A 27,154-nucleotide genomic window follows, 5' to 3' on the forward strand; every position below is an offset into this window, starting at 1 on the left:
GCCCGTCTACTGAAAGCACAATTACAGTGCAGGAATCCTAATTGTTAGGGTTGTACATATCTGTGGAAAATCTATTGCCAATATGCAACTGATTCCACTCATATTCCTCTTCTGTTCACCTTCTGTCTTCACCCTTGAAAGCTTCAGGAGAGTGACTCAGGGGTAATTTAGTAACATATCACTCTTCCGGCATGTTGGCCTCCTACCAGTGAGTGTTTCTCTGCGGTTACCCCTCACTCCTAAGATGACATCAGAACTGGCAAAAGTATGCTTTGCAAATACAAAGGACATAACACGCAACCCATTAATTCACTTAGGGCCATAAGAACTAAAATATATTCCCATAGACACAGAATAGGAAAACCCCTTTGATACATCAAACCCTTGGCTCTTGTGCCTGCACATATCTGGGACAAATCAGCATAACTTTATCAGACCATGTGCAATTCAAAAACATGTATGTTCCTTACACAAAACACATTTTCCCTATACCACATTGTCATGCACACCTGCAGAATCTATGGCATTTTTACATGAGTTCCAACCATTCTTCCTATGTTCTTGATATCTCTGGTGCAATGTATGCCTAGGTGTAAGAGGAAGCAGTAAACAGCTCATTTTTGCTTCCTATACAGATGGTAGCCACCGGCATTTGTCGCTCAGATGAGCATGCAATTGCAGGGAAGTTCACCAATATGAAATTTCCAATGATTGGTGGTCACGAAGGAGCTGGAGTTGTTGAAAGTGTTGGCGAAGGAGTGAAGAACATACAGCCAGGTAATGGCTTTGACTTCCATTTTAAACCCGTGAATGTTGTGTTGTATACAGAGTTCTGAATTCCTTAAAATAGATTTTTTTCAATTGACGCTAGTACTGCCATCCTCACATATCACCCGGTTAACAGCCTTTGTACAAGGCCTTGCAGAACAGGCCCAGACCGAGTGAGAGGGAAGGTGGATTTTAGGAAGGGTTTGCTGCAGCTGGGGAATTATGTTTTGGGTACCATAGCAGGTCAATACTACTGTAAAAAAAAACCCTGTGTTTGGCCTCTTTGTTTTCAAAGTTAGCATATGTGTGGAATCCTTTAATCAACATGTGTAAACAAGTCTGTCTCGCTGTGATTGTGGTAAACATACATTTCCTGGGCTGCTCCTGGTTCTTATTGCAATCTGTCTACAGACTTGCAGTTCAGTCATGGAGCTTTGATTCTGGGGAACCTGTTTTTATCTTTGAATTAAGGGTGCTTGTGCAATTCTTGTAACATTTTATGGGGATAACCGTGCCACACAATGGACGTGCTTGTGGCCTCCTTATGATTATATCATTGATCATCAGTGGTGGCTGGTGACATGAATAATTGGTGGGGTAAGCACATCAATTATTTTGACCCACTGACAAGCACTGTGAGAAACCGGCAATGCCTTTAAGGTCCTCGCCAAAGATCTCAATCATGGCTTGTTACAAACAGTGTGTATATTGGAAAATGATTGAGAGCTGTGGTGTTGAAGCTGAAGGCAGTGGCAGTTTCTCACAGTGCCTGTCAGCAGGTCATAATTGTAAAAATCATATTTGTACTTATCCATGGCACTGCAATGGCTTACCTCCTCCGGTCCAGATGCTTCCAGTCTGCCGGAACACATGGTCTGAACCAATTCCTCTAACCAATCCAGAACTGCTCTCCTGCTGCTAATAACATTAAACAGCATGAAAGAAACACCAGGATTGGTTGGAGTGGGCTGGCTAGACGCCCCCTCAGGCACTGGGGCTTGTGTCTGCTCTCCACCCTTTTGTCTAAGACAGCTCGGGTTGGAGAGGTTTAAAGTGTGCATGTCAGATTGGCTGTTGCAAGACAGTCAGCCAAAGTGACACTGGAATGGGCATCACTCTTCCACTGCTGCCAGTCAGGAGCAGTGGCCCCGCCCTGCCCTCAAACTCGGCTCAGGCTGGGAGCAGTGATAAATAAAATAGCAACAAATTGATTTTATTACTATTCTATTTTTCACCTTTGCTGCACTTGCAGCAGGGGTACAACACTCCTCCGGCCTAATAGAAGGGCTGCTGCTGTTTATTATGTGTATATCACGTGTTTAGAGTTCAGAATGGTATATAAATGTATCAGATTATAACATGGCTAGTCAAGTAACTTAGAATGGAACAGTCAGTGGCCCCTGGAACCTGGACACAGATGAAACACCAGACAGTGTATTCCAACAAAACTACTTTTTAAAGATACTGCCCTACATTGTTGGGAACAGATCAATCTTAGATCTGCCTACAGAAAGGTTTATCTGTGTGATGTCAAACACCCACTGTGAACAATAGAATACATCGAGTTAGCACTGAGTCGGGCCCTTGCTCATGACAGGGTGGCTTTCGTATCTTGTCTAACTTCCTTGCTGCTGATTGAATGGTTTTACTCCCTGTTCTTGTATTTGTTCTGCTCAATTAGCATTTTGATCTCACTGTGTTTTGAATAGATGGAATGTATGCTTCCAGTGCACTGCTGTCATATATTTATTATAGTGCATACTAGGTTCCAGTTTATCTCCCTCTCAATCTCTTCTACTCCCTTCTGTAGCATCCTGCCAGCCTAGGTACTCGCAAATAACCATACCACACACAGTGAGTAATTTTACATATCTATATTCCGCTGTGTGTAAGTCTGAACTCCACATTCTAAGCCTACCTTCAATTCATCTATCCAAAGCTTACGTCACAGGCCTATGGTGTACAGTGGGAACCACAATAATTCTGTGTTGTTTTTTTTACAAAACAGTACATCTCACACTTTGTTAAATTAAAAGTTACAACTTTTTCAGAATCGATTAATAAGTAAATAAATAAACAAATACACAAAATAAGTACATGAATAAATGCACAGATAATCTTAGATATACAGGCAATTTCAATCTGCAAGTAAGCATTGTGATGCCTGAATCACACATCCTGATCGGGTCACTGAAACTGGGAACTGGCAGTCAAAGTGTCAGTGATCTGTACAGGTGAGGTAGAATTATCAGCAGACACAGAGTCAACAGGCTGTCGGGACCTAGTCTCTACATTGACATTGATGTTTGGTGAGTGATGGGCAACAGGTCGAAAATGAGAGGAATTTGTCTTAAGGGACTTCCCGAGATTCTGGCCAATCACCATGTGTCCTTTGGTGTTAGTGATGGTAAAGGGTTCAGCCTCAAAAGGAGAATTAGACTTTCTTTTTCTGTGTTGTCTGACAAGCACTCAAGCTCCTCTTGTAAATGTGACATCTTTTACATGAAGTCCTCTGTCAGCATATATTTTCATTTTTTGTTGGTGACCAAAGTCCATAGCATAAATATCTTTCTCATTCTTGGATCTGAGGTTAATCCATAGTGGCAGCTTGGTCGTCATGACTATGAAAACATGAGAGTGGCAGGACTTTCCCCTGTCATTGAGTGAGGGGTCGAATGGTAACCTTGAAGAGTAGTGTTCAGAACAACTTTGAGGTCGAGCTCCTCCAATGCACCATGCTGAACAGCTTTTTTTAGAGTACTCATGAACTGTTCTACCAGACCACTGGCCTGGGGCCAAAGAGGAGTGTTTCTGTAATGTTTTGGATTGAGGTGATTTAGAAAGTCTTTGAATTCTAGACTATTAAATGGTGGACCGTAGTCAGATTTTAAGATTGCAGGTACACCCCATGTCACAAAGATGCCGTCTAATTTTTGAGTAACCTTTTCATGTATAGTGGATGAAAGGACTTGTACCAATGGAAAACGGGAGTATTCATCGACAATAACTAGAAGATAATGTTCATTCTCAAAAGGACCAAAGAAATCAATAGCAAATTTTCTCCCAAGCGTGATGTATCAATTCTGACAAGTTCAAAGGGTGTTTAATTTGAGATGAAAGACAGTTCCATATGTTACATGTCTTCAACTCTTTTTTTACCTTTTCGTCGAGGTACGGAAACGAGACTTGATATCGTAGAGCTCTCTTAGTGACAACTATTCCTCGATGTCCCTTGTGGGCAGCATCGATTACTTGTGGTTGGAGACTCTCTGGAATAACAATTAATGTACCTCACAGGATAAGGACTTCTTGAGTCACCGAAAGTTCATCACTTTTACTTTTTTGAACTTCGAATACCTGCTGTCATTAATGATGGATCTAGAGTGCTGGTTCCACGATTGATATGCAAAAATGTCTTTTAACTTTAACATGTTCCTGTCTTGCCTCATGGCGGTGACAATTTGTTCTAAGGACATGGCAGCTGGTGTGCTTGATTTCACAATAAAATTGATGTAAGCTTCTGCTGTCTTTGTTGGGGTAACAGGGTATTGTTTTGGTACTCTTCAAAAGTAATCAGCAGGAATCAGATTTTTCACTGGCAGAAGAATAATCATATAGTTGTATTCTTGTAACCTCAAACCCCAACATTCATTTCTAGGAGGCATTTTGACTTTGGGATTGCCGAATATCGTCAACAATGCTTGATGACCCAGTCACTACTGTGAAGGGCTTTCCATACAGAAACACATGGAAATATTCGCCAGCCCAGACCACTGCCACCTGTTTTTTTTCAGGTTGCGAGTAAGTACATTTAGTTTGGGACTGGCTTTTACTGGCGTATGCCACGATATTTCTTTTGGCATTTGGCTGTCCATTGTTTTATGCAAGGATTGTGCCTAACCCAACGGGGCTACCATCAATTACAACCTCTGTATGAAGTTTTGGATAAAAGTTGGATCAAAGTAGGCCATTCCAGTGGAACTCTCAATAGATTGCCTTATTTTTTGGAAGCTCTTCTCCGTTCACGTAACTAATGAAAAGACACATTATTTTTTGTAAGTTCTCGTAATGGTGCACTGACAGTAGCAACGTTTCATCTCTATATAGAATAGTAACTGGCCATTCCAAGAAATGATTGTAACATAGAAATGTCTTTGGGGGAATTTGCAGTAGACACTGCTTGTACATTAGCTGGATCAGGTTTTATACCCCCATCAGAAAAGACATGGCTAAATAATGTCATGCTTTTCTTTTAAAAAACAACATTCTTGCATGAGAGCTTTTTCTGTGTTGCTCCGAAAACCAATATGTCCTCTCAGACTGAAGATACTGCTTGGCCTTGTGGAAACGCGTTGAACGTCGCTAAGGTAGTATTCGGTCAGCCATTTTGTCTTCACGCAGTGAAGCACTTATTTTTCTCTTCTCCTTGCAAGTTGTTACGAAATGTTTCACTTTACAACAGCTGATGCATATCTGCCCAATGGTGAGACATTTAGCTTTGTGTGGAAACGAAATTGCCCATCCACATTCTGAGAAGTTGGCGTGGTATATGCTGTCCACTAGTTATAGTGGGCACCCTGTACCAGTCCAAACAACCCTCTATTGATGATAGGTTAAAGACAACCTTTATTGAAAGCTATTCTAGTGGTAGCTATGGAGAGCAATTACACAAATAGTTTTACTCCAACTGGCCATCCAGTGGTCGGTATCAAAGCACGTTAGTGGAATGATGTGAAGTGTCTGGTAAGGGAGAATTTTAACTCCACCAATAGGTGAGCAAGGAAGCAATTCCTTTTGATTTAGGTACCCTCACACACCCTAGTGGTGTCATGCTTCATCATCGGGTCACCCCGACGCCTATAAGTCGAGGTGGGCTCAACCACAATGTTGGGAGCTCTTTGAAGATATTATAGACCAGGGGGGGCTAGAAAATAAAAAACCTCAGGGAGATCCCCAGTATCCCTTTATTATTGGGTCTGTCTGGGTTAATAAAATTACTAAAAATGGGGTCTTAATAGAAGTATTATGGTCCTAGGACCCTAGTGCCAACATGTTTCAGTCCGAGTGCGGCCGTAAAGGTCCAGGACTCTCTTCAGGGCAAAAGTGGACTCTCTGGATAATAGAAAGGAAATTCCCTATTCTATTTTTTGGGGCAAGGGCAGAGTAGCTGCTCCTTGTAGGATCGACTGATTGATTAATCCGTCATGCGTGGTATTCCATCTGTAAGAAAAAACATGGACAACAAAACAAACAACTTGTATTTGTAGACTTTTCTCACGGCTTTTCCAAAGTGATGTGTCCCATAAACGTGCTAAGGACAAAAAACAACACCAACAATTGCCGAGTGATTCTATGACATAGTGGTGTGTCCAAACATGTGCCACTCATAACTGTATCTGTACAAAATTAATCAACGTGACAGATGTATTGTGCGGTGGCGATTATGCTCGCATCCTAACTGTTTCTGCATGCCAGTTAGTGAATACTATCAATGTACCAGACTCTCCAAGATCCCGCTCTCATACAACACTCATACCATATCTATGTATCGACATAGTAATGTGAACCATGCGTGACTATTAAAATCATTATTGTACTCGTACATCATTGTTTTCCAAAGCACAAACATGCATACGTTCTTACCCGAACTTCGGATGAGTACCGTATCTCAGGGGATCGTAGGGCTAATGGGGGTAGCTCTATAGTCGAACCCTGTCAGCGGGGTCCCCCGAACGTAAAGAAAAGGAGAGGAGGAATATTGGAAGTGGCAGCATGAAAACAAGGTGATCATGGATGTGCTGGTTGTCATCTCGGTAGAGATGAAATATGCCCGTACCTTGGGTCGGTAGAAAAGCTCTCCCCACTTACTTCGTTAAGAGTCCTGCCCCACCACTCAACCTATTAGGTCCCAATCTCCGGCGTTTCGCGCCGTTGTATCGTGGGTCGGGTAACTTGTACTTCCGTGTTCGTAATGCTCTCTCGGTATTGGTTCTAACTGACCCGCCAGTAGTGAGGAAAAACACGTGATCCCAATGGTTCAGAGATCCATGGGAAATGTGGTTTTCACATCCAATATGCCGCGATAAGGAAAAACTATTTTAAACACTAAACTACTTTAAATCAGTTCCATGTTAAGGGAGCCATAATGCTGGTGCTTACTCAAATATTGATAGTCCCAACTAGGACGGATTACTGGGGTACAGAAGGAACTCGTTATGTGTACTTCCGTGTTCTTGACGCTCTCACAGGATTGGTTCTTACTGACCCGTCAGTGGTGACGAAAAAACACGTGATCCCAATGGTTCATAGATCCATCGGAAAAGTGGTTTTCACATCCAATATGTCGCGATAAGGAAAAAACTGTTTGCAGCACAAAATAAATTTAAATCAATTTCATGTTAAAGGGAGCCTTAATGCTGGTGCTGTCTTAAATATTTATGGTCCCAACTAGGACGGATTACTGGAGTACAGAAGGAACGGGTTATGTGTCAAAAACAAATGTCACAGCATTGGTGGCACATGTTGTTGGTTAGCCTGGTAAGGATCCTGAGCTGCCTATGGTGTGTAAATATTCAGGAGACACTACAATGAATCTTTGTGCCTGTAAGCTGCATGCCATATAGGATTTACTAGGCGGGACTTTTGAATTATTGATGTTGCTTAAATTTAGCTGTGCCCCAATTGCAGTGTTTGTATAAACTCTGTTGTGGGGAAGGCATTGCCCAGACTTACCGATCAAATTTAGTTTCTAAGGTTCTTTTACGTGTCATGATGGTAAATAGTCAATTTACGGGTATTTGAAATAGAATACTGACGTGTGGCAGACTCTTTTACCTATTTAGTTGGTTCCAGGGTATGCCATCGTTAAGGCCTTTCTCATGGGTCTTTAGATGATACACCCATCGTTGCTCTCGCTCTAGGAGCTTTTTCTGCTGATTGCCCGTATTCTTAATCTTTTCTAATACGGTCCATCTGATCTCTGTGTCTTTGTGGTTCTTATCGTGATAATGTGCTGTAAGTCTAGTGGCTGTCACTGCTCTACGTATGGTACTTCTATGTTCGCTGATGCGAACTTTCACTTTGCGGCTGGTCATCCTGATGTACATCATGTCACATGGACATTTAATCATATAAATCACTGACTCAGAATTGCAATTAGTGTGTGATCTTTGTTCCCACGGTGATTGCAAGCCTAGTTCCTATGTTTTTGTAGGTTTTGTAAAAGGACATGCCACGCATGATCCGCATGGATAATGTCCCGTGACTGACGGCATTCCCCAAAGTGTAATCTGATTATTGGGTCTCAGTGTAAAAGTATTGGTGTGTACCAGGGCATCTCTCAGACTCAAATTTTTCTTAAACGAGAACATTGGTTTTTCAAAAGATAATCTGTTAGATGTTAATATGGGCCATTTTTTATTTATTATCTTTTTTAAGTCATTAGACGACGAGTTGTGTGTAGTGACACATATTAGTTGGTCCGGTTGTTCTTTCCTATGTGTCTCTAAAAGAGCCTCACGTGGAGTATTGCGTGCTCTTTTATTCCCTCGTTCTATGATCTTGACAGGGTACATTTTCTGTTTGAGTTTGTTTGTGAGTACGGCTGCCTCTTTTCTATATGTCTGAATACTGGAGCAGTTTCTACGTATCCTCAGGAACTGACCCACTGGGGGATTCTCTCTTAAGGACCGTGGCTGGGCACTGTCAAATCTTAATAGGCTGTTCCTATCTGTAGGTTTTGTATACAGTGAACTCTCAAGTGTACCGTCTTTCGCTGTAAGTGTGACATCTAGAAAGGAAATACTGTCTTTATGTGCATTCATTGTGAAATGAAGGTGTGGGTTCAGAGAATTAATCCAAACCTTAAAGTTGTTGAGACTTGTCATATCTCCCTTCCATATCATCAGAACATCGTCAATATATCTGTACCATTTACAGATATTGTCACTAAAAGGGTTCTGTGTCCATATATGTTGGTCTTCGAAAAAACCGACATACAGACATGCTAGACTTGGGGCGAATGTACTGCCCATTGAAGTTCTGTGTACTTGTAGATATAATTGGTCTTCAAAGATGAAGAAGTTTTCCGTGAGGGCCATATGAATGAGAGTAATCACCCACGCGATTGGTGCTGCCCACAGCCATTCTTGATCTTTCAGAATCTCTTCAATCACTCTAATACTTTCTGTCTGAGGTATATTTGTGTACAGTGCTTCCACGTCCAAACATACCAGGAAATTGTCTTCTGGATTGTATTCCACTTGTGTTAGAAGATTAAAGAGATGTTTGGTGTCCTGGACATACGTAGGAACCAGTCTGTATATTTAGATAGTGGTTCCAAAATCGACCCAATACCTGAAACAATTGGTCTGCCCGGAGGGGGAATCTTTCCTTTATGTATCTTTGGGATCGTGTAGAATAGCGGAGTTCTAGGATCTTCCTGGTTCAGAAAGGCATACTCTTTTTTAGTGATCCACTCTTTGGTAAGGGCGTCTGTTGTGAGTGCCATGATGGTGGTTTTGATCCGTTGTGTTGGATCCTTGTTGATCTTCTTATAGTATCTTGTATCTGCCAGGAGATTCAGACAGGCCGTTCTGTATGCATTGGTGCTTTGAATGACCGTGGCTCCACCCTTATCCGCTGGTTTTATGACTATGTCCGTTCTCGATTGAAGGGCTACCATGGCTGTGCGTTCTCTTTTACTCAAGTTGTTAAACACATTCCTCTTGGGTTGGAGTGATTCAACCTCTTTAGACACTGCCTCTTCAAATGCAAGTACCTCTGGGGGCATCATGTTGTTGAGAGGAAAAAAGGTTGATCTTAATCTAAGATCTGTGTGGGTACCATCTTCTATTGGTCTTTCTTTATCCAAAAAGAAGGTCTTCAATCGGATTTTTTTGAAGAAATCGCCCATTTCACACCGGAGATGAAATTTGTCCAGGTAGGCTGTTGGGGCAAAACCCAAACCCTTATCCAAGACTGATAGTTCATCTGTGGTGAGAATGATGTCTGTAAGATTCACCACTAATCTCTCGTGTTGCTCGTGCTCGGCTGTTGGTCCCTGGTGTTGCTCATCGTGTTCATTGAGCTCCTGTCTTCTTACCATTGGATTCTTTTGTTTCCCCTCCTTCCTCGTCTGCCTATCCTTCCGCCCTGACCTAAAAAATGTTGATTAAAGTCAGGCTGGTAGTATGGGCCTGTTGGAAAATGAGGGGGGCCTTGATACTGAACTGGACCGAAAGGGCCAGGCCAGGGATACATCTGTTGATGCCCGTATCTTTGGTTGTAATTGCCCCTTCGTGGTCTTCTTGCCCTCCCTCGCCAACTTTTGTTTGATCCGTCGCTTGACCAATCTTCGTGTTCAGAGTCAGAAGACGCTGTCTGTTCACTGCGTGTTGATCCTGAGTCAGAAGGTACCTGGCTTTTGTAATCATCTCTGATATAAGGGTACACCTTCTCATGGCTGAATTTCTTCAGGTCTTTCTGTAGTTTGTTGATTTTATTTTGCATCAGATAATCTTTGTGCTCGTTCACTTCTTTATTAACTTCTTCAAGTTTCTTTTTGTATAAAGTTAACTTAATCTCTGTCAGTAGTGAATCCTCGCTGATTTTGATCTTTACCAATAATGCCTCTGACAGGCGCTTGGCTGTGTTAACCCCTTCCATGCGGGGCGGATTCCCCCGCTGTGCTGAGCGCTGCTTGCGCGGGCGTGGTCATGACGGAACGGTTCCGTCATGAGCACAGCTCAACCGACGCTCATGACGGAACCGTTCCGTCATGAGCGTCGAAGGGGTTAATAATCAAAATGAGCCAATCGCGTGAGCACCTCCAGGCGATTAGAGACCATTCTTTTTTGAATTGTGGGTCGTCAAGAAAAATCCTCGGTGCATTTGTCACTAATAATCCTGTGGGTGCTACATTACCACAGAGATATTCAGTCATAATTGCCCCGTGTAGTAGTATTTTCATTTGGCATCGTTTAAGTTCCTTAAGTTCATCCCAGTTTTGAGCTTGGGTGTCTGATTGATATTTGTATCGGACAAGAAAGATGGACCTGCTAGTATGGCTGATGCCTCCTCGTCAGCGTAGCCAATACCGAAGAGTTCTGCCATTCTCTTGTGGATGTGAAGTGTAAAGAGATAATTTATCTCAAAATTAAAAAGAGACGGCAAACGAGTGTTGTACACGGGTGAGGGAAAAGAGAGTGGAACTACAATGAAGTATTGAGTTTTGTTACAGAGAATTTCTGTGAGTAAACCCTACAGCTGTGCGCTGCGCTAAACATATGTACACAGTAGGCTATTGAAAATTTGTCATTGCCTTAAGTGTGGAGAGGATTCTGGGTCAGAGTAACACCTCCCTATATAATCAATTACACAAATAGTTTTACTCCAACTGGCCATCCAGTGGTCGGTATCAAAGTACGTTAGTGGAATGATGTGAAGTGTCTGGTGAGGGAGAATTTTAACTCCACCAATAGGTGAGCAAGGAAGCAATTCCTTTTGATTTAGGTACCCTCACACACCCTAGTGGTGTCATGCTTCATCATCGGGTCACCCCAACGCCTAAAAGTCGGGGTGGGCCCAACCACAATGTTGGGAGCTCTTTGAAGATATTATAGACCAGGGGGGGCTAGAAAATAAAAAACCTCAGGCAGATCCCCAGTATCCCTTTATTATTGGGTCTGTCTGGGTTAATAAAATTACTAAAAATTATTTGTCCTTAGCACGTTTATGGGACACATCACTTTGGAAAAGCCATGAGAAAAGTCTACAAATACAAGTTGTTTGTTTGGTTGTCCATGTTTTTTCTTACAGATGGAATACCACGCATGACGGATTAATCAATCAGTCGATCCTACAAGGAGCAGCTACTCTGCCCTTGCCCTAAAAAAATAGAATAGGGAATTTCCTTTCTATTATCCAGGGAGGCCACTTTTGCCCTGAAGAAAGTCCTGGACCTTTACGGCCGCACTCGGACTGAAACATGTTGGCACTAGGGTCCTAGGACCATAATACTCCTATTAAGACCCCATTTTTAGTAATTTTATTAACAGGGTGTGTGAGGGTACCTAAATCAAAAGGAATTTCTTCCTTGCTCACCTATTGGTGGAGTTAAAATTCTCCCTCACTAGACACTTCACATCATTCCCCTAACGTGCTTTGATACCGACCACTGGATGGCCAGTTGGAGTAAAACTATTTGTGTAATTGATTATATAGGGAGGTGTTACTCTGACCCAGAATCCTCTCCTCCCTTAAGGCAATGAAAATTTTTCAATAGCCTACTGTGTACATAAGCTATGGAGAGCAGCCTTCAGGCTAAGTCTTGAAGGAATGTAAAGCAGCTTGTTTTACCAGTCTATAATCTCTTGAATGGCTAAATGAAAGGCAACCACACCAGGGGCCTCATGTAGGTAGCCAAATACCGGTCGGTAACGGCCGATATTCGGTAAATATGCCGTTACCGACCGGTATTCAGACAAGTGAGATGTAGGAGTCCAAAAACCACTTTTCGGTAAATATGAGGCGGTAAATACCGATTCATATTTACCGAATTCCAAAATACCGAATCAGATTTACCGAATACACAATTAACGAATCGGTAAATATGAAGTGGTAAATAAGAAGTGGTAAAAATTAAAATGACATGTAGGAGCACTCGGTAATTAAGAAATCCAGGAAAATCGGTAAATAAGAGTCGGTAATTAACACGGATTGAAAGCAGGTGGTAACCATCAACAGTGCAGATAAGCAATCCCAAAATGCAACAGCGTGGACAACATGGCCGCTATGTACGTCATTGCAAGGCGCCTACGTCTACAGGCAGCAGGACTGAGGGTGTGGCGACGGGAGGAACAAATCTACAGACAGCGCATCACACTATTCCAGCTGACTGATGCAGAGATACATGAGAGGTACAGGCTACACCCCGAAACCATCATGGACTTAATCAGGGACCTACACCCACTCCTGGACCATCCAATAAGAAGGGCGCACGCCATACCCCCACATGTGCAGGTGCTCTGCAGCCTACATCTGTTGGCATCCGGCAGTTATCAGGTGGTGACAGCTGCGGTGGGTGGGGTATCCCAGAGTTGCCTGTCACGTTTCTTCAGGAAGTTCCTGGATGCCATGATGCAGAGAATGCACCACTACATAAGCTTCCCAAACACACAGGCTGCACTGCAGAAAACAAAAACAGACTTTTATCACATGGCACAGTTCCCCCATGTCATCGGCTGTATTGATGGTACACACATCCCAATCTGTCCACCAGCTGACACAGAGCACATCTACAGGAACAGGAAGTCCACCCACTCCATCAATGTGCAGGTGATCTGTGATGCAGGGAACATCATCACAGATATTGTTGCAAAGTTCCCTGGGAGCACCCACGACTCTTACATCTTCCAGAATAGTGGGATCTACACACGACTGAGTGCCGGAGAATTCGGAGAGGGATACCTGCTAGGTAAGTAACAGTGACGCCCCTTGAAACCTGCAAATCATAGTGTATAGAGGCATGTTACTGATGGTTCCCTCTTACTCATCCAGGCGACAGTGCATATGCATGCCGATCATTCATCCTCACTCCCTACCTACACCCAGCAACCCAGAGTGAGAGACGATACAACGTGGCACACAAAACAACACGCAATGTGGTGGAGCGCACGTTTGGACTACTGAAGAGCAGGTTCCGCTGCCTGCACAAGAGCGGAGGCGCACGCCAGTACAAACCCATCACCTGCTGCAAGATTATTGCCACTTGTGCAATGCTGCACAACCTTGCCACGAAAAAAGGTACAGATATGGAACTAACATATTTTGAGGACAACGAGGATGAGTCAGGCCAGCCAGAGGGCAACGCAGCTAGAGTGCCAACTGCAATCGATGGGAGAGAGAGACGGGCAGAGATCACATGCAACTATTTCTGAGTAAGTGAGGGGACACAGCGAGTTGTGAGAAGTCATGACGTAGTTTTAATGTGGCACCACGCCATGAACACATGAACAGGCCAATCTGGCAATATACCATCTATACAAGGAGTATGTCCAGGGTTACGTCACCCAATGGGAAGTGGCTAAGCAGGGCTACATCAATGTTTGCGCATACGCGCTGCAGTGGTGGATTGCACGGCCTGTGCATCCTCACTAGAGCCAACCCCAAGCCGCCTGCTGCTCCTGCGTGCTTCTGGGACGGGGGGTGTGATGCTGCTGCTGGTGTCGATGCTCTCCGCAGCATCCCCTGCAGCAGTTGTCGACGCCTGACTAGTCAATAGCACCCCTAGTGCACTTGTCACCTGCACCATCCCCCGAGACAGGTCGCTGCAGCACTGTGTTAGGCCCTCCTGCATCGTCACAGAGCGCCGGCACAGTAGAGAAGTCGCAGTTGCCAGACGGTTGAGTGCCCTGCTGGTAGTGTCCCTTCTCTGGCGTTCCCGGCGCCGTGCTTCGATGTCAGCATCTAATTTGCTGCACAACTGCTGGATTGACTGGGACATGTCCCGAATGCCCGCAGCCATGCCGCTAATGTTACTGTCCATGTTGACTAATGTTGTCCTCATCACCCGCATGTGCCTCTGGACTGACATGACTGCCTTTGATTGCAGGCGCTGTTGCTTCAACATTTGGCCCTCGAGACCCAAGAAGACACCATGGCCGTCAGTGGGTGCTGGTGGACTCTGGACACGCGACCTGCGGCGCCCTCTTGCTCCCGTCTGTGCTGCCTGTGAGGTGTGGGGCACAGTGGCATGGCTCCCTTCCTGGGGCCCGGTGCGGTCTTCTGGGCCCATGCTGTCGTCTGACGAGGTGTCTAAGGCTCGTAGCCTGGCTGCTGGACGCCTCCTCATTCTCACACCTGCAAGCGGAGATGTGGCCGGTGAGTCGAACATGAGTGGCGATGCTGGCTCTGGTTGTGGTGATGCTGGCTCTGGGTGCGGCGAGGCTGGCTGTGTTGGTGGTGCGGCTGCCAGTGGGCCTGCTCCCTGGTCTGAACTTGTGCTGGCTAGAGGTGATATTTGTGGCCGGTGTGCCGTCTCTCCTGCAGCATGCCCTGTCCTGCATGATGTCACATCTGTGGACAGAAATACAACATTGGCTCAGTGTCCCCGAAGGGCTGCATTGCAAGCGTCACAATAAAACATTTCACATTCCAATATGTCCTCTGTCTCCTTGTGCCTCGAGTGCGTGACATGCCTTGTTGCCCTGTTACATTTACGTCATGGTTAGTGTTGCCCTGACTACATCTCCCGGAATGCATTGCCTGTCTGCACTGACACGTGTGGACTGCAGTGTGATTCTCGTTTCACAATGGGGGATGTGGGATAGGGGTAGGGGGGGCTACATTGCTGTGCTTTCGTCTTACCTTGGTGTGTTGCGGCTCTGGCAGAGCTGTCGGCGTCCCCAAGACCCACGACGCTCTCCTGCTCGATTGTGGCCGCCACCAGCTCCTCCAGTTCGGTGAGGGCAGGTGCCCTGTTGGTTCAACCTCCGGTCTGGCTGGCCTCCTTCTGGATGTCGCCCATCTTCCTCTTGGTTACAATCCTCAGGTCATACCAGCGCTTTTTGAGGACCTCAATGTCCCTGTGGGTCACTCCCACAGCATTGACCTGCGCCTGGATGGCCAGCCATATGTTGCGCTTTTCAGCCTCAGGCACTTGCAGGGATTGCCTTCCAAACAGCTTCTGGTGCTGCTTCACCACCTCCTCCACCAGCACCTGGAGTTCCTTGGGGCTAAATTTCAGCTTCCTCCTCCTTTCCCCTCCGTCTCTCTGTGTTCTCTGGCTGGACATGCTGTTCGTTTACCCGCTTGCACATGCAACGGCTCCCTGCCTCTCCTCTGCACTCCAAGCCTCTCCAGGGTCGGCTAATTATGTACACCTGCCTGGGTGTGGCCACTTCGGCTAATTATGTACACCTGCCTGGGTGTGGGCACTTCCTGGTTGGGTGGGCTGTCGTTGCACAGGATTAGCTGTTTCGTCGAGTCATGTGATTTTATTTACCGAATCCGTACATACCGATTCGGTATTTTCCGATTCGGTAAATACCACCTCGGTATTTTCCGATTCGGTAAATACCACCTCGGTATTTTCCGATTCGGTAAATACCACCTCGGTATTTACCGATTCGGTGAATTCCGATTCGTAATTACCGAATGTTACCGAATCGGTAACTGTTACCGAATTTTTACCTACATATAACTTACCGATTCTAATTTACCGATTCGGTACGGCTCGGTATTTAAGAACCGGTAAAATTTATTTACCTACATGAGGCCCCAGGTATATATATAAAATATATGTATTTATTTCTAAACACACCCTCCTAGTCTCTTTATGAGGCTAGAGGTCAAAACACATAAGTTACACTTCAAATAGTATAGTAAAATAGCACAAATACACGTCAGGCCCTAGGGGCAAGCCAAACCATATAGTAAAATAGTGGTATAAGAGCCACGACTTAACTAGACACAAGGCCTAGAGCCTGTAGAATCTCTGGGACCCCAAGGAACCACCCAAGGTAGTGACACAGGGGACCCACGGGGGCCGTGTGCAGTGTGAGAACACAGCCGCGAGCTCCCGTAGCTTCTATGGGGAAAGTCGCGGTTAGATTTTTAAAGATTAGGGACACTTAGAAATGAGTCAGGACCAAACCCTTTGGGACTTAGGAAGTTGTAGGGTCAACACCCATGGGAGCACCGGAGTACTAGTGTTACCTCAGCCAGGGAAGTTGGGTGCATAGGTGTCAAATGGTGTCGGGTCGCTTCGTCGTTTTCAATGGGAGCTGGCAAAGAAGTGCTGCTGCCGGGAAGATGAGAAGTGTCCGAAGAGATCCAAGCCCGGATCGAAGTTGAGAAGAACCTGAAAGCAGAGGGGACAGAGTATGGGTCACTTGCCAATGACCAGGAGCACGACAGGCGAATGCCCACCGAAGTCGGGTGATTTCAGGTGAAGAAGGTGAAGCTTGACTCTTCAGCCACTAGGACCAGGAGGCATCGAGGACAACCAGGAGCTGGATTTGAGCTGTCCCACGAAGGGTGTCAAGTGCTACAACGTCGGTGCCCGGATTGGACACAACAAGCCTTGGCAACAGCAAACCACGCAGAAAGAAGAAAGATATTTCGGTGCAGACCAGCAAGGTCTGAGGGACTCACCACGCGGCGGTGAGTGAGTGCACGTCTGGAGCAACCAGGGAAGCCCAAGGAAAATCAAAGTTGCCTTCACACGGACCCACCAGTTGATGGACCAGGGATCACGAAGGAGCCTTGAGCTGAAACGCAAGAAGCAGGCTCACGGAACACTCGTGGAGTGTAGGCCCACAATCTTCGGTGCAGATGGTGCTCGAGGTGGGGGCTACAAGTAACCCCAAGCACGACTTCAAGAGATGTTGAGAAGTCAATGCACTTGCATAAGTGCACAGTGACCAGGAGTTCCGGTTCCACGCTATTCACGAGGTCTGCGGGTCTCAGCTTTGCTGGGGACTCAGGTCGGCCTCTAAGATGTTTTGAAATCCTATTCCTGGGCTGCAAATACTTCAGAGTCCGGCGGGAGATTCGGAGATGCAGACCGGCAAAATGCTTCGTTGGTGCCTGCCAAGCAGGGGAGTTACTCCTTGACCCCAAGGGAGATTTCTTCAGTCCTCTAGTCTTGAATAGAGCATCGAAGTTCCAGGATTCAACTTCAGAGTTTTGTCCAGAGATATCTAAAGTCCTGTTGCCAGGGGTTCCTTACTTATACCTAAGGAATGGGTTGGACTAACTCTGGGGACCCACCAACAGGAGAGTGTGGAAAGAGGGGTGGCTACACCCATTTCCTTTGTCCAGTTTCATGCCAGAGCAGGGGCTGGAAGCCCCTGAACCGGTCTGAGCTGGACAATGCACAGGGACACCAAATGTGCCCCCAGTGCAGGACTTCAGAGCACTCTGAGAGTGCTCCCACACAGCCCCAATACACATCATCCTGTCTGGGAGATGGTTACACCTCCCTGTGATAGGAAACCTATTGTGCAGGCCTCCCCTGCCAGAGTTTCAGTCAGCAGCAGGAGGCCGGACCCGTGTCTGTGGCTGCAGCATCCATTTTGTGATGCCAGGGCTCTGGTAAGTTTCTACCGGGTATACATACCAGTGCTGCCATGTCTTTCCCTCTAGAAGGGTGGGATCATACTCCCACACCAGTTACTGATATGGGGGTATGATTCCAAGGTGTTTGACACCAAAGACAACATGTTTCCGTGCAGCCAGTCCAAAGTTAGCATTTACCGTTGGGGTATATTGCACTTAAGAGTATATGGTCAGTCTGCACCACTGACAACCCCGGAGAAGAGATTCCGAAGGCTGCAGAGGGGCTCAGCTCATGCCTAGGCACCCTCTCACATATAAACAAGCACCCTGCCTTCAGGGTTGATAAGGCCTGCCATAGGGGTGACTGATTGTATGTGCAGTGATAGGTGAGGTATAGTGAACCTATACCTCTGTAACGGGTGTATGCACCACCTTACCCAGGCTGCAGTAGCAGACCTGTGGTGTCATTTTGGAGGGCTTTCCAGGGGTGGCACAATACATACTTCAGCCCCTGGTAGGCCTCTGGGGTACCTATGCCCTGGGTACATAGTATACCATATACTAGGGACTCACAAGGGTACCCCAGAATCCAATCTGGAGTGTACCTAAAGTACATGGAATTAATTTATAAGAGAAAGCAGATAGGCTGGGGGCCTGATAGCAGGTTCCCAGCCAAACTAAGTCAAAAACCATCAAAACACCAGGAAAAAAGTGGGGGCAACCATGTAGTCAAATTTCACCTTCCTACACACATCTGAAACATGTTTTCTTTCTCTGTGGGACATCACCTTGTGTCCCTCAGCCTTGTCCTTTCCCTTACTTTTCATCTTATGTTATGTTATGTTATTAACAATTATATCGCACACGGCTACTCAAGAGTATCCCGGCACGGAAGCCAAAAGTGAACGCTACGGAGCTGAAAGCAACTGTGGATTAGATGAACAGCAGGATTTTTAGCTGCTTCTTAAACAGCCTGGGGTCTTGCGTGTTCCGCAGTTCATATGGAAGGGAATTCCAAGCATCTGCTGCCTTAAAATAAATGGAACGGCCCCCCATTCGTGTAAGGTGAAAGCGGGGTATCACTGCAAGACGCTGCGAGGCTGAACGCAATTGTCTTTGAGGATCGTAAAAACTAAAGCGTCTCCTGAGATATGGCGGGCCGGATCAATGAAGGGTTCCATGGGCCAAAGTGAGGGCTTTAAATTGGACACGTTGAGCCACCAGAAGCCAATGTATGTCATGCAAATGTTTTATGCTTGATCTTCCAGGGATGTTAAGCAGAGCCCTGGCTGCAGCATTTTGTATTATTTGCAGTTTCTTTAGCTGGTACACTGGCAAACCAATGTACAGTGCGCTAGCATAGTCATTGCGTGGGAGAATAAGGGCGCGGGTAACCATTTCCTTGGCTGACCTGGGCAGCAGCAGGAAGAACTTCCTGAGGGATTACAATGTGCCAAAGCAAAGTCCAGCTACTATCTTTATCTGCGTGGAAAACCGGAGATCTTCACTAAACCAGACCCCCATGTTCTTAACAGGTTGGCCCGTGGAATTCGGTAGGGAATATTCTGTTGGCCAAAGTGCCTCCCTGAATTGCGGAGGGAAGGACCTATACAGGAAAGCCTCTGACTTAGCCTCGTTACACTTGAGCTGAGCAGATGCGAGCCATTTAAAGACGGCTGAGAGACAGTCTTTAGCTCGGTCCAGGGACATGTTATTTTCCTTCCAAGTGAAGAGGAGCTGTGTATCATCTGCATACGCGATGATCTTAGCTCCCAGCTCCTCCGCAAGATAGATCAAGGGAGTGACATATATGTTGAAGAGAAGAGGACTCAAGGTAGAGCCCTGTGGAACTCCAGTGGTCACCTTTGTTGGGGCCGAGGAGAACGGAGGCAGCCATACCTGCTGTGATCTATCCTCTAGGAATGATTTGAGCCACTCCCACGCTAAACCAGAGACGCCAATACTCGCGAGACGAGCTAAAAGTTGGAGGTGGGGCACTGTATCAAAGGCGGCAGAGAGCCTTGTCCTTTCCCTTACTTTTCATGCTCATGACTGACGCACTTTGGTCACCACTGGCCTCCTTGTCAGTCGCTTGACCATCAACATGCTCTTTAGCAGAGGCAGCCTCAAAGACTTGTTCTAAGTTTAGAGTTTCTTTGAGCATTCATCGTCAAAAGGAATTATGACAGACATCCATCGATTTCTCTGAATCTGGTAGCTTCCTCTTCATTAAATTCATTGAATTTACAGTGCTTACAGTGCTTCACCAGAACATCCAGTTCCTAAACAAACTTATTGATGGTTTCACCAGGTCTCTGGCATTCTTGACTAAATATGTATTTTCCATAATCCACATTTGGCACTGGATTACATTTGACATTCAAGGCTGTTTTGATTTGTTCGTATGTCGCTCTTGTGGTATCTTTTTCATGGATTCTTTCACTCCTTCACCAGCCAAGTTCTTCAGATACTTAATAATCTTTTTATCATCTTTTTCATCTATTGCAACTATAAAATCTTCAAAATTCTCTATCCATGCAGTCCATCTATTGCCAATTTTGTGTTTCTTGGCTTTATCAAATGCAGATGGTGATTTTAAGAATGCAGCTGGCGTATATATATTGGTGGACAGTAGTGGTCTCTCAGGTGCTTCTTGTGAAACTTGATCAGGGAGATTGTCACTAGCGCCCTGTGTCGTGCTTGCTTTGGTGTCAGCCCTAGCAACTTTTGATGCCTGTATTTTCCCCAGGCTCTCCATCAGAGCTCTCTATCTTATGGCTGCCTAAGGAGTTTTTCTGGGCACCTATGTGGCAGCTTTCGTGGTGGGATGGCTTCTTTGGGGGAACAGCTCCATAAGCACAACCTTCAACACTTCTTCTGGGTCTGCACCACAGCACGTTGTGAAACGATGAATCATTCATTGTTCAGTAAATAGATACATCTTTACACACTGCAAGGGCATGAAAGCAGATAACATTGGTTGGCTTTGTGTTTAAATATTTCTTCATGGACACCTGGGTAATGTCTGCTTCACAGCACATGAATTTCAATTTGATTTGTACTGAAATATTGCTGTGTGCTGCTTTTGTAACCTGGTTGCATCCGCACTTAGCGTTCTTACTCTGTATAGCGTATGACATTAAGTTGCGTAATGGCGAAGTTCCTTTTATTTGCGCCTATTTCATTCAGTTCCTGGCCACTGAAATTTAAACTTTCAATGTTGCTTTCTTGATCTTCAACTGCTTTATACAGGCTGGCGTTGCGCTGAGACTCCACCAGTGCCAGCATCAATTCTACACTTCGACTGCAGCACACATGGCACGCTTGAGCAGTTTGCTGGACCACAACAAACTTTCTGGAACAGCGCTTTCAGTGTATGGGCTTTATATCCCCTATCTCATCACAATTTGTAGCGTTCTCCTGCCTAGGCACTCGCCAATAACCACGCCACATGCAGAGAGTAATTTTACACTTCTTTATTCCACTGTGTGTAAGTCATAACTTCACATTCTAAGCCAATCCTCAACTCATATCTCTAACACTTACGTCACATGCCTACAGTGTACAGTGGAAACAAAAAGAGTTCTAGCGTTCTTTTATTTACAAGACAGTACTCCCTCTACTACTCTCATACCCTTGTTTAATTAAAAGCAACCCCACAGCACCTGGCTACCCTCTTAGCCCATTTCTGCAAACATTTGTGTAAAAATGTTTTTTAACCATTCCAGTATGATGCCCCCATGAGTGTGCATGCCCACACATATCTGGCAGCCACCTTTCAATTAATTTTCTTGTGTGTTGGTCCATCTTTGAATGGATTTTCCTAACGTGCAAAAAAATTTCAAAGATTGCCGATGTCGATGCATGCACACATGCAACAGATATATTTTAATGAATTGTTTAATGCTTTAAGAAAATCCATTCCTGACCATTGTAGATGCTCGCACATGCACAACCCTCATATGGGGGAAAAAGCAAGTGTTAGTAAAGTCAATAGGTTTCACCAACAAGGCCTATTGTCTTTGTTATTGCTTGTTTGCACAGGTTTTGCTCTCAGTATAATTCACTGTGATCAGAATGGAATATAAATAGAAGGGACTTTGAATGGAATAAATTTTTCATCCACCTCATTCGATGGTAGTGTAGACATGTTGGTCATTGATGTACAGCAGACACATTACTCTAATGGTAAAAATTCCACACCAGTATTGGCAAATTTCATGAAATTGTTGATACACCTGGTCATAGGTGTGTGATAAAGTTTGATTAGCTTCTCAGAATGCAGAGAATGAACAATTTGCATGGACAGATCTGAACAAGACAGCCCCACAAATATGTAAGCCACCGAGTTTGGGTAAGGTTAAGGATATACATTGAATCCATAGAACACTTTATTACTATTACTCATTGGTAATTGAGATTGGAAAGGTGTGACAATAGTACAGGAAGCCAAATACTCTGGGTTAAATTACACAATGCTCAAGTTAAGGTCCAAAAGCTGAATTACATTGTTGAATTAAAGTGCGTTTCTTATTGTTGAAGCAAAGGAAAAAAATACTCCTGCCTCTGACCTAAAGATGCAATATCAACAAGATTGCATTGTTACCCCAGTTTTTGTACCAATTTGGATCCATACTCTTGAACATTCTACTGGTGTTCTTTACGACACTAAGATATATCTTCCTTTATTTGGTGTATGTAAGTCACCTAAAGAGTCTTGTAATTTCTGAAACTACTTTTAGTAATGAAAAATAAGCACTTTGCAAATTTAAAGTCTACTACTGGACAACTCATGGGTGGTGAAGGTGCGATTGAGAAGAAGGAATATATGACAAGTTCAATCTTTGTTCTTTATGAAACGCAGCACAGTTAGGAAACAATGCCCAAACTAGAGTTCTGCAAAGCCAAAAAGCAAAGGCACGAATAGGTGATTTAAGAGGTAAAACTTAGCAAGGTAACAGGGCAAGGTAAATGTCCAGCTGAAAATAAGAAGAAACTCTGGTCACAAAACTGAAGAAGATAGGGTATGGTTGTAAGCAGAGACAAGGTGATAGACATTAGACAAGCAAGAGTGCAAGAGGAAAGGCTTTTACTTGGTAAGGAATGTAATAGTAAATGACAAGGAGTCTCCTGGTACCTTAGGAAGTCCTTTGGATTGATCCCAACAGATTCCTCTTAACAATAGTAATTCAGCAAAGTCGTAGTTAGGATATAGTGTAATAGACATCATTTTTCTCATTTGTAAATGTGGGAGGAAGCTGACGACAAAACCAAAAACGATAGACCCCCGAAGGACCTGAGCACAACAACTGAAGTCCTTCCCTTACCTGAGATAAACAGAGATAATAGAGACCAAAACAGAAGTTGTACTGTAAACAGAAAAGGGGCTGCAACAGATAGGGGACTGATTATCAAATGGAACCAAAACTAGAGTTCGAAGGCTGGGATTTGCAATAAAATTTAATTTACTGAGGGTTAAAAATGACAAAAATGCATTATCACTAGTTGTGTCATTTTTTGAAGGAGTCATGGCACCATTTACTGAAATAAAAATACATTTTAGGTTTGACAACAATTTTTTAAATGTCCTCCAATTCAAGAATTTTGGTTAGCTATGCAGCATAACCAATCAGAAGTACAAAGCCCCAAGTTTAGCATTCTTTACTTGTTGCGCGACCAAAGGTTATCTATTTCAGAGTTTTATTATGGAGAATCTTTGCTAAATATGTTACATTTCTTTTTCTTTTTGTAGGTTTGGTTATATTTGTTGGAGCCTTTAATGAAAACTATAAATAAGTGAGAATCAGTGATTTATGTCTGCAAAACGTGCAGTCTTTTGAACTCCATTTTTAACATAAATAATTTGTGTTTTCTGCCTCTTACAGACACGTGAATCCACCCAAAGTATTTGTAACACCAACTACATGTAAACGAAACAGAACACAATGAAAAAAGTTGCTTTACTGATCATTATGTTTTTTGTAGGAGACCACGTCATTCCCCTCTTCATGCCTCAATGTGGGGAGTGTATCTGCTGCCAAAATCCGGAGAGCAATTTTTGTCTGGAGAATGAGTAGGTCTCAGTTTTTTGTGTACTCATGTTATATTTTAACTTTTGTACTTACCTATGTGCATTATGTTGAAGTGTAATTTAATGTTGTGCATCCTCCACAGCCTTATTAGTGGCCGAGGGCTGATGGCTGACAACACCAGCAGGTTTTCTTGTAAAGGCAAAGAGATTCGCAACTTCCTGAGCACCAGCACCTTCACGGAGTACACTGTGGTGAACGAAATATCTGTGGCCAAAATTGATTCCGCTGCCCGTCTGGACAGAGTGTGCTTAATCGCCTGTGGATTTTCCACTGGTTATGGATCCGCAGTGAACACAGCCAAGGTGAGCATTCCCTCAATCCCATGGCAGCCACTTTCATAAAATTGTTGATGGGGCTCAGGTGATATGATCCAATTTGTAATAGAAATATGGAAGAATTGTGGCTGAGATGAGAATGTGGTGTTCCGCGTATGTCAAAAACTACATCCAGTTTTCCACGATTTAGTCACGGGAGACTCTCAATGCCATGTCAAGAATTACATAAAGTATTCCAGTGCCACAATTCTGCCATTGGTTACCCCATGCTCAAAGGGTGCTCCTGTATGTCAAATATGACCTCCAGTATACAAAGACTATCTATTTCTCATGGGCGCTGTCCCTTAAGCCAATAATTACCTCTGACATACCAGCATAAGTATTTTCCAACGGAAGTTCCCATATGTTAGAAATTACCTCATGCTTAGACCTATTTGACACAATTAACACCCCTACTCATATTAATCGGTATCCTGTCCCATAAGCCAAGAATGACCTCCCAAATGCTAGGGCCAGCAACACACTTGCAAGCATTAGACACACACATGCAAACAGTCTAACATGCACTAATAAAGTCATTCTCACACATGCACCCACACGTACTCACACACACTCTAAGGGCCAGATGTACGACTACCCAATTTGGAACTTGCGAATTGCGTCGCAATTGCGAGTCGCAAATTGGGATGTACAACAGTGTCAGAGACACTGTTAGCGATTCCCAATGGGGCCGCAAAATGCAAGGCTCATGAATATTAATGAGCCACTCGCAATTTGCGACCCCATCGGGAATGGCAGGCACTCCCAGGGATGGTGGCCTGCTGGGCCCAGCAGACCACCATGTCTGGGACTGCTTTTAAATAAAGCAGTTTTTTTTTAAAATGCAGCCCGTTTTCCTTAAAAGAAACCGGGATGCAGAAATATATAAGTACTTTGCAATGTGACAACATCAACGTTATGGTCAATGGAAAAAACACATATATGCAATCAGTAACTACGGGGGTGAGTTCAACGAAACCCACTCAGTGTTAAGGTCTCAGCAGCTAGGACAATTTTACCTTGTTAAGAGGAGGAGGGTGCAAAAGTGCATTTTAGTTGTTAAACAGAGCTGTCAACCAGGCTTGCGGTCTTCAAATGGGTACCTTAGCAAACAAGTACTTGCGGGTCATGTTGAGCAAAACCCTTTGGAACTTAAGTTTGGAGCTGGCCTTGGACCAGGAACCTCCAGGCAGATCTGGTCTACCTGGCTCGGGAGTCTCAGGTGCAGAGTTGCTCATGGCTATCCATGTTGCTGAACTGGACTCGCGACAACTGGTGCTGCAGGTGTGCCAAGAGAGGGTGGAAACATATACTGAATCTTTACAACAGAGCCACTGGAGTGGTTGTTTGTACGAGCAGCTTGAGCTCTCCTCTCGAACTGTCGAATAAAGCCGGTAGTAGTTGGACTGACCACCATCAAGCCTTGTCACCAGCAAGCACAGCAACTTCAGAAATCTTCTTCCATAGGACCAGGGCAACAACATAGAAATGTGAGGCTCACTGAGTGTCAAAATCTAGCTCCTTAAAGACGGCTGACTACTTGTTTTTTGGGCAGAGTCACTTCGGAGCTTAGCAGACAGTCCTTCAGTAGTCGTGTAAGGGGCAGTTTGGTTCTGCCGTCTGCAGGGAACTAGTACCTCTAGTTCTAGGGAGTTCTTGTGAATTCTTTAGATTGCAGAGAGGTCCACCCTCTTTTTGGAACTGGTCTCTGGCCCTCGACGAGTTGCATTCCAGCGGGTGAACCTGGGTACATGCTGGTTAAACCTCAACACCACCAATGTCTTGGGGGGAAAAAAGCATGGTGTTTGACAGCAAACACGAAAGAAATCGATGGTCCATTATGGAGCTGGACATACAGGTGATGCCCATATGCCAGCCCATGCTATTCCTATGGACCACCTGTCACTTGCGGTAGAATTAAGTTTTAAATGCTGCAACAGGGCTATATATGTTTGCACATATATTTCCACACATTTACTATACCGCGCCATACCTCCTGGACTATAGGAGGCCTACCTTGGGGTGACTGGCATATATTAAATGCAGTGAGGTGACCCTGCCACACATGGCACGTCTGTAGACTTTGATTTTACTCGGGTCACTCAGGGTAGCACAATAAGTGCTACAGCCCTTGTACCTCTTTTACGTCCCTGCCTTGTGCACCACTGGTAACATATACTAGGGCCTTACAGGGGTGCAAAAGTACTTCCTAATTGGATATACCAATTCACATCTCTTGTTAGCAGGACACAGCACACTTTCAGATCAATTACCGCAGCATCTAGCAGTTCATATGGGGCAAAAGGTGGGGGGGGGGTGCATCTGCAAGCAGCCCAGTTTGCAACATTATACAAGAGGATACATTTGAAACCAAGGAGGTTTTTGAAACAATTACTGACAAGAACAGTCTCCTGCTTTTCAAAGGTTTCCACCCCTTGCCCTCAGGGAGAATCTACCATTTGGGAAATTCTTGTTGATGAGACGCAAGTGCTGAAATATAAAGACATACGATGAGCAGTCGATCACCCCAGCTACCAAGTTGAAATCTTGCCAGTACTTTAGCAAAATCACTAAAAGGGCAAGTAAGAGGGCACAGAATTGTAATAGAAAAGCACAATTGGAAACTGCTAGTTTGCCAGCCAGGGCCAATTTTCTGTGTAATCAAATCTTTAGGGTTTGTTTTGAGGGCCTTCCAAATATTTGCTGATTACATGTCAGATGAGTTATTTACACTGAGCAAATTTTCTGTGAAAGAAGTAATGAATTTTTCAAAGCAAAGGTAAAGTAAAGGAGCTTAGTTGAAAAGCCAGTCAGAGTATTTTGGGGTGCACACACAGAATATCGAGTTGTAAATGTCGACCTACCATAATATAGAGTTGTAAATATCGTAGTGCAAGAATATCGACTGCAAGAATATCG

At 44.6% G+C, this 27,154-nt stretch overlaps 1 protein-coding gene across 1 annotated transcript in view; it reads left to right on the forward strand.

Moving 5' to 3' along the window:
• Positions 1-27,154, forward strand: part of LOC146866160 (alcohol dehydrogenase 1-like) — a 251,197-nt gene that overhangs the window by 113,817 nt on the left and 110,226 nt on the right. Inside the window, exons 3-5 of the mRNA XM_085640804.1 lie at positions 636-777; positions 23,815-23,902; positions 24,004-24,223. Of these exons, the coding sequence (XP_085496930.1) occupies positions 636-777; positions 23,815-23,902; positions 24,004-24,223 (450 nt within the window). The remainder of the gene's footprint in view (positions 1-635; positions 778-23,814; positions 23,903-24,003; positions 24,224-27,154) is intronic.

The sequence above is a fragment of the Triturus cristatus genome, chromosome 2_1, assembly GCF_964204655.1.
Source record: "Triturus cristatus chromosome 2_1, aTriCri1.1, whole genome shotgun sequence".
In the NCBI taxonomy this organism is placed as follows: domain Eukaryota; kingdom Metazoa; phylum Chordata; class Amphibia; order Caudata; family Salamandridae; genus Triturus; species Triturus cristatus.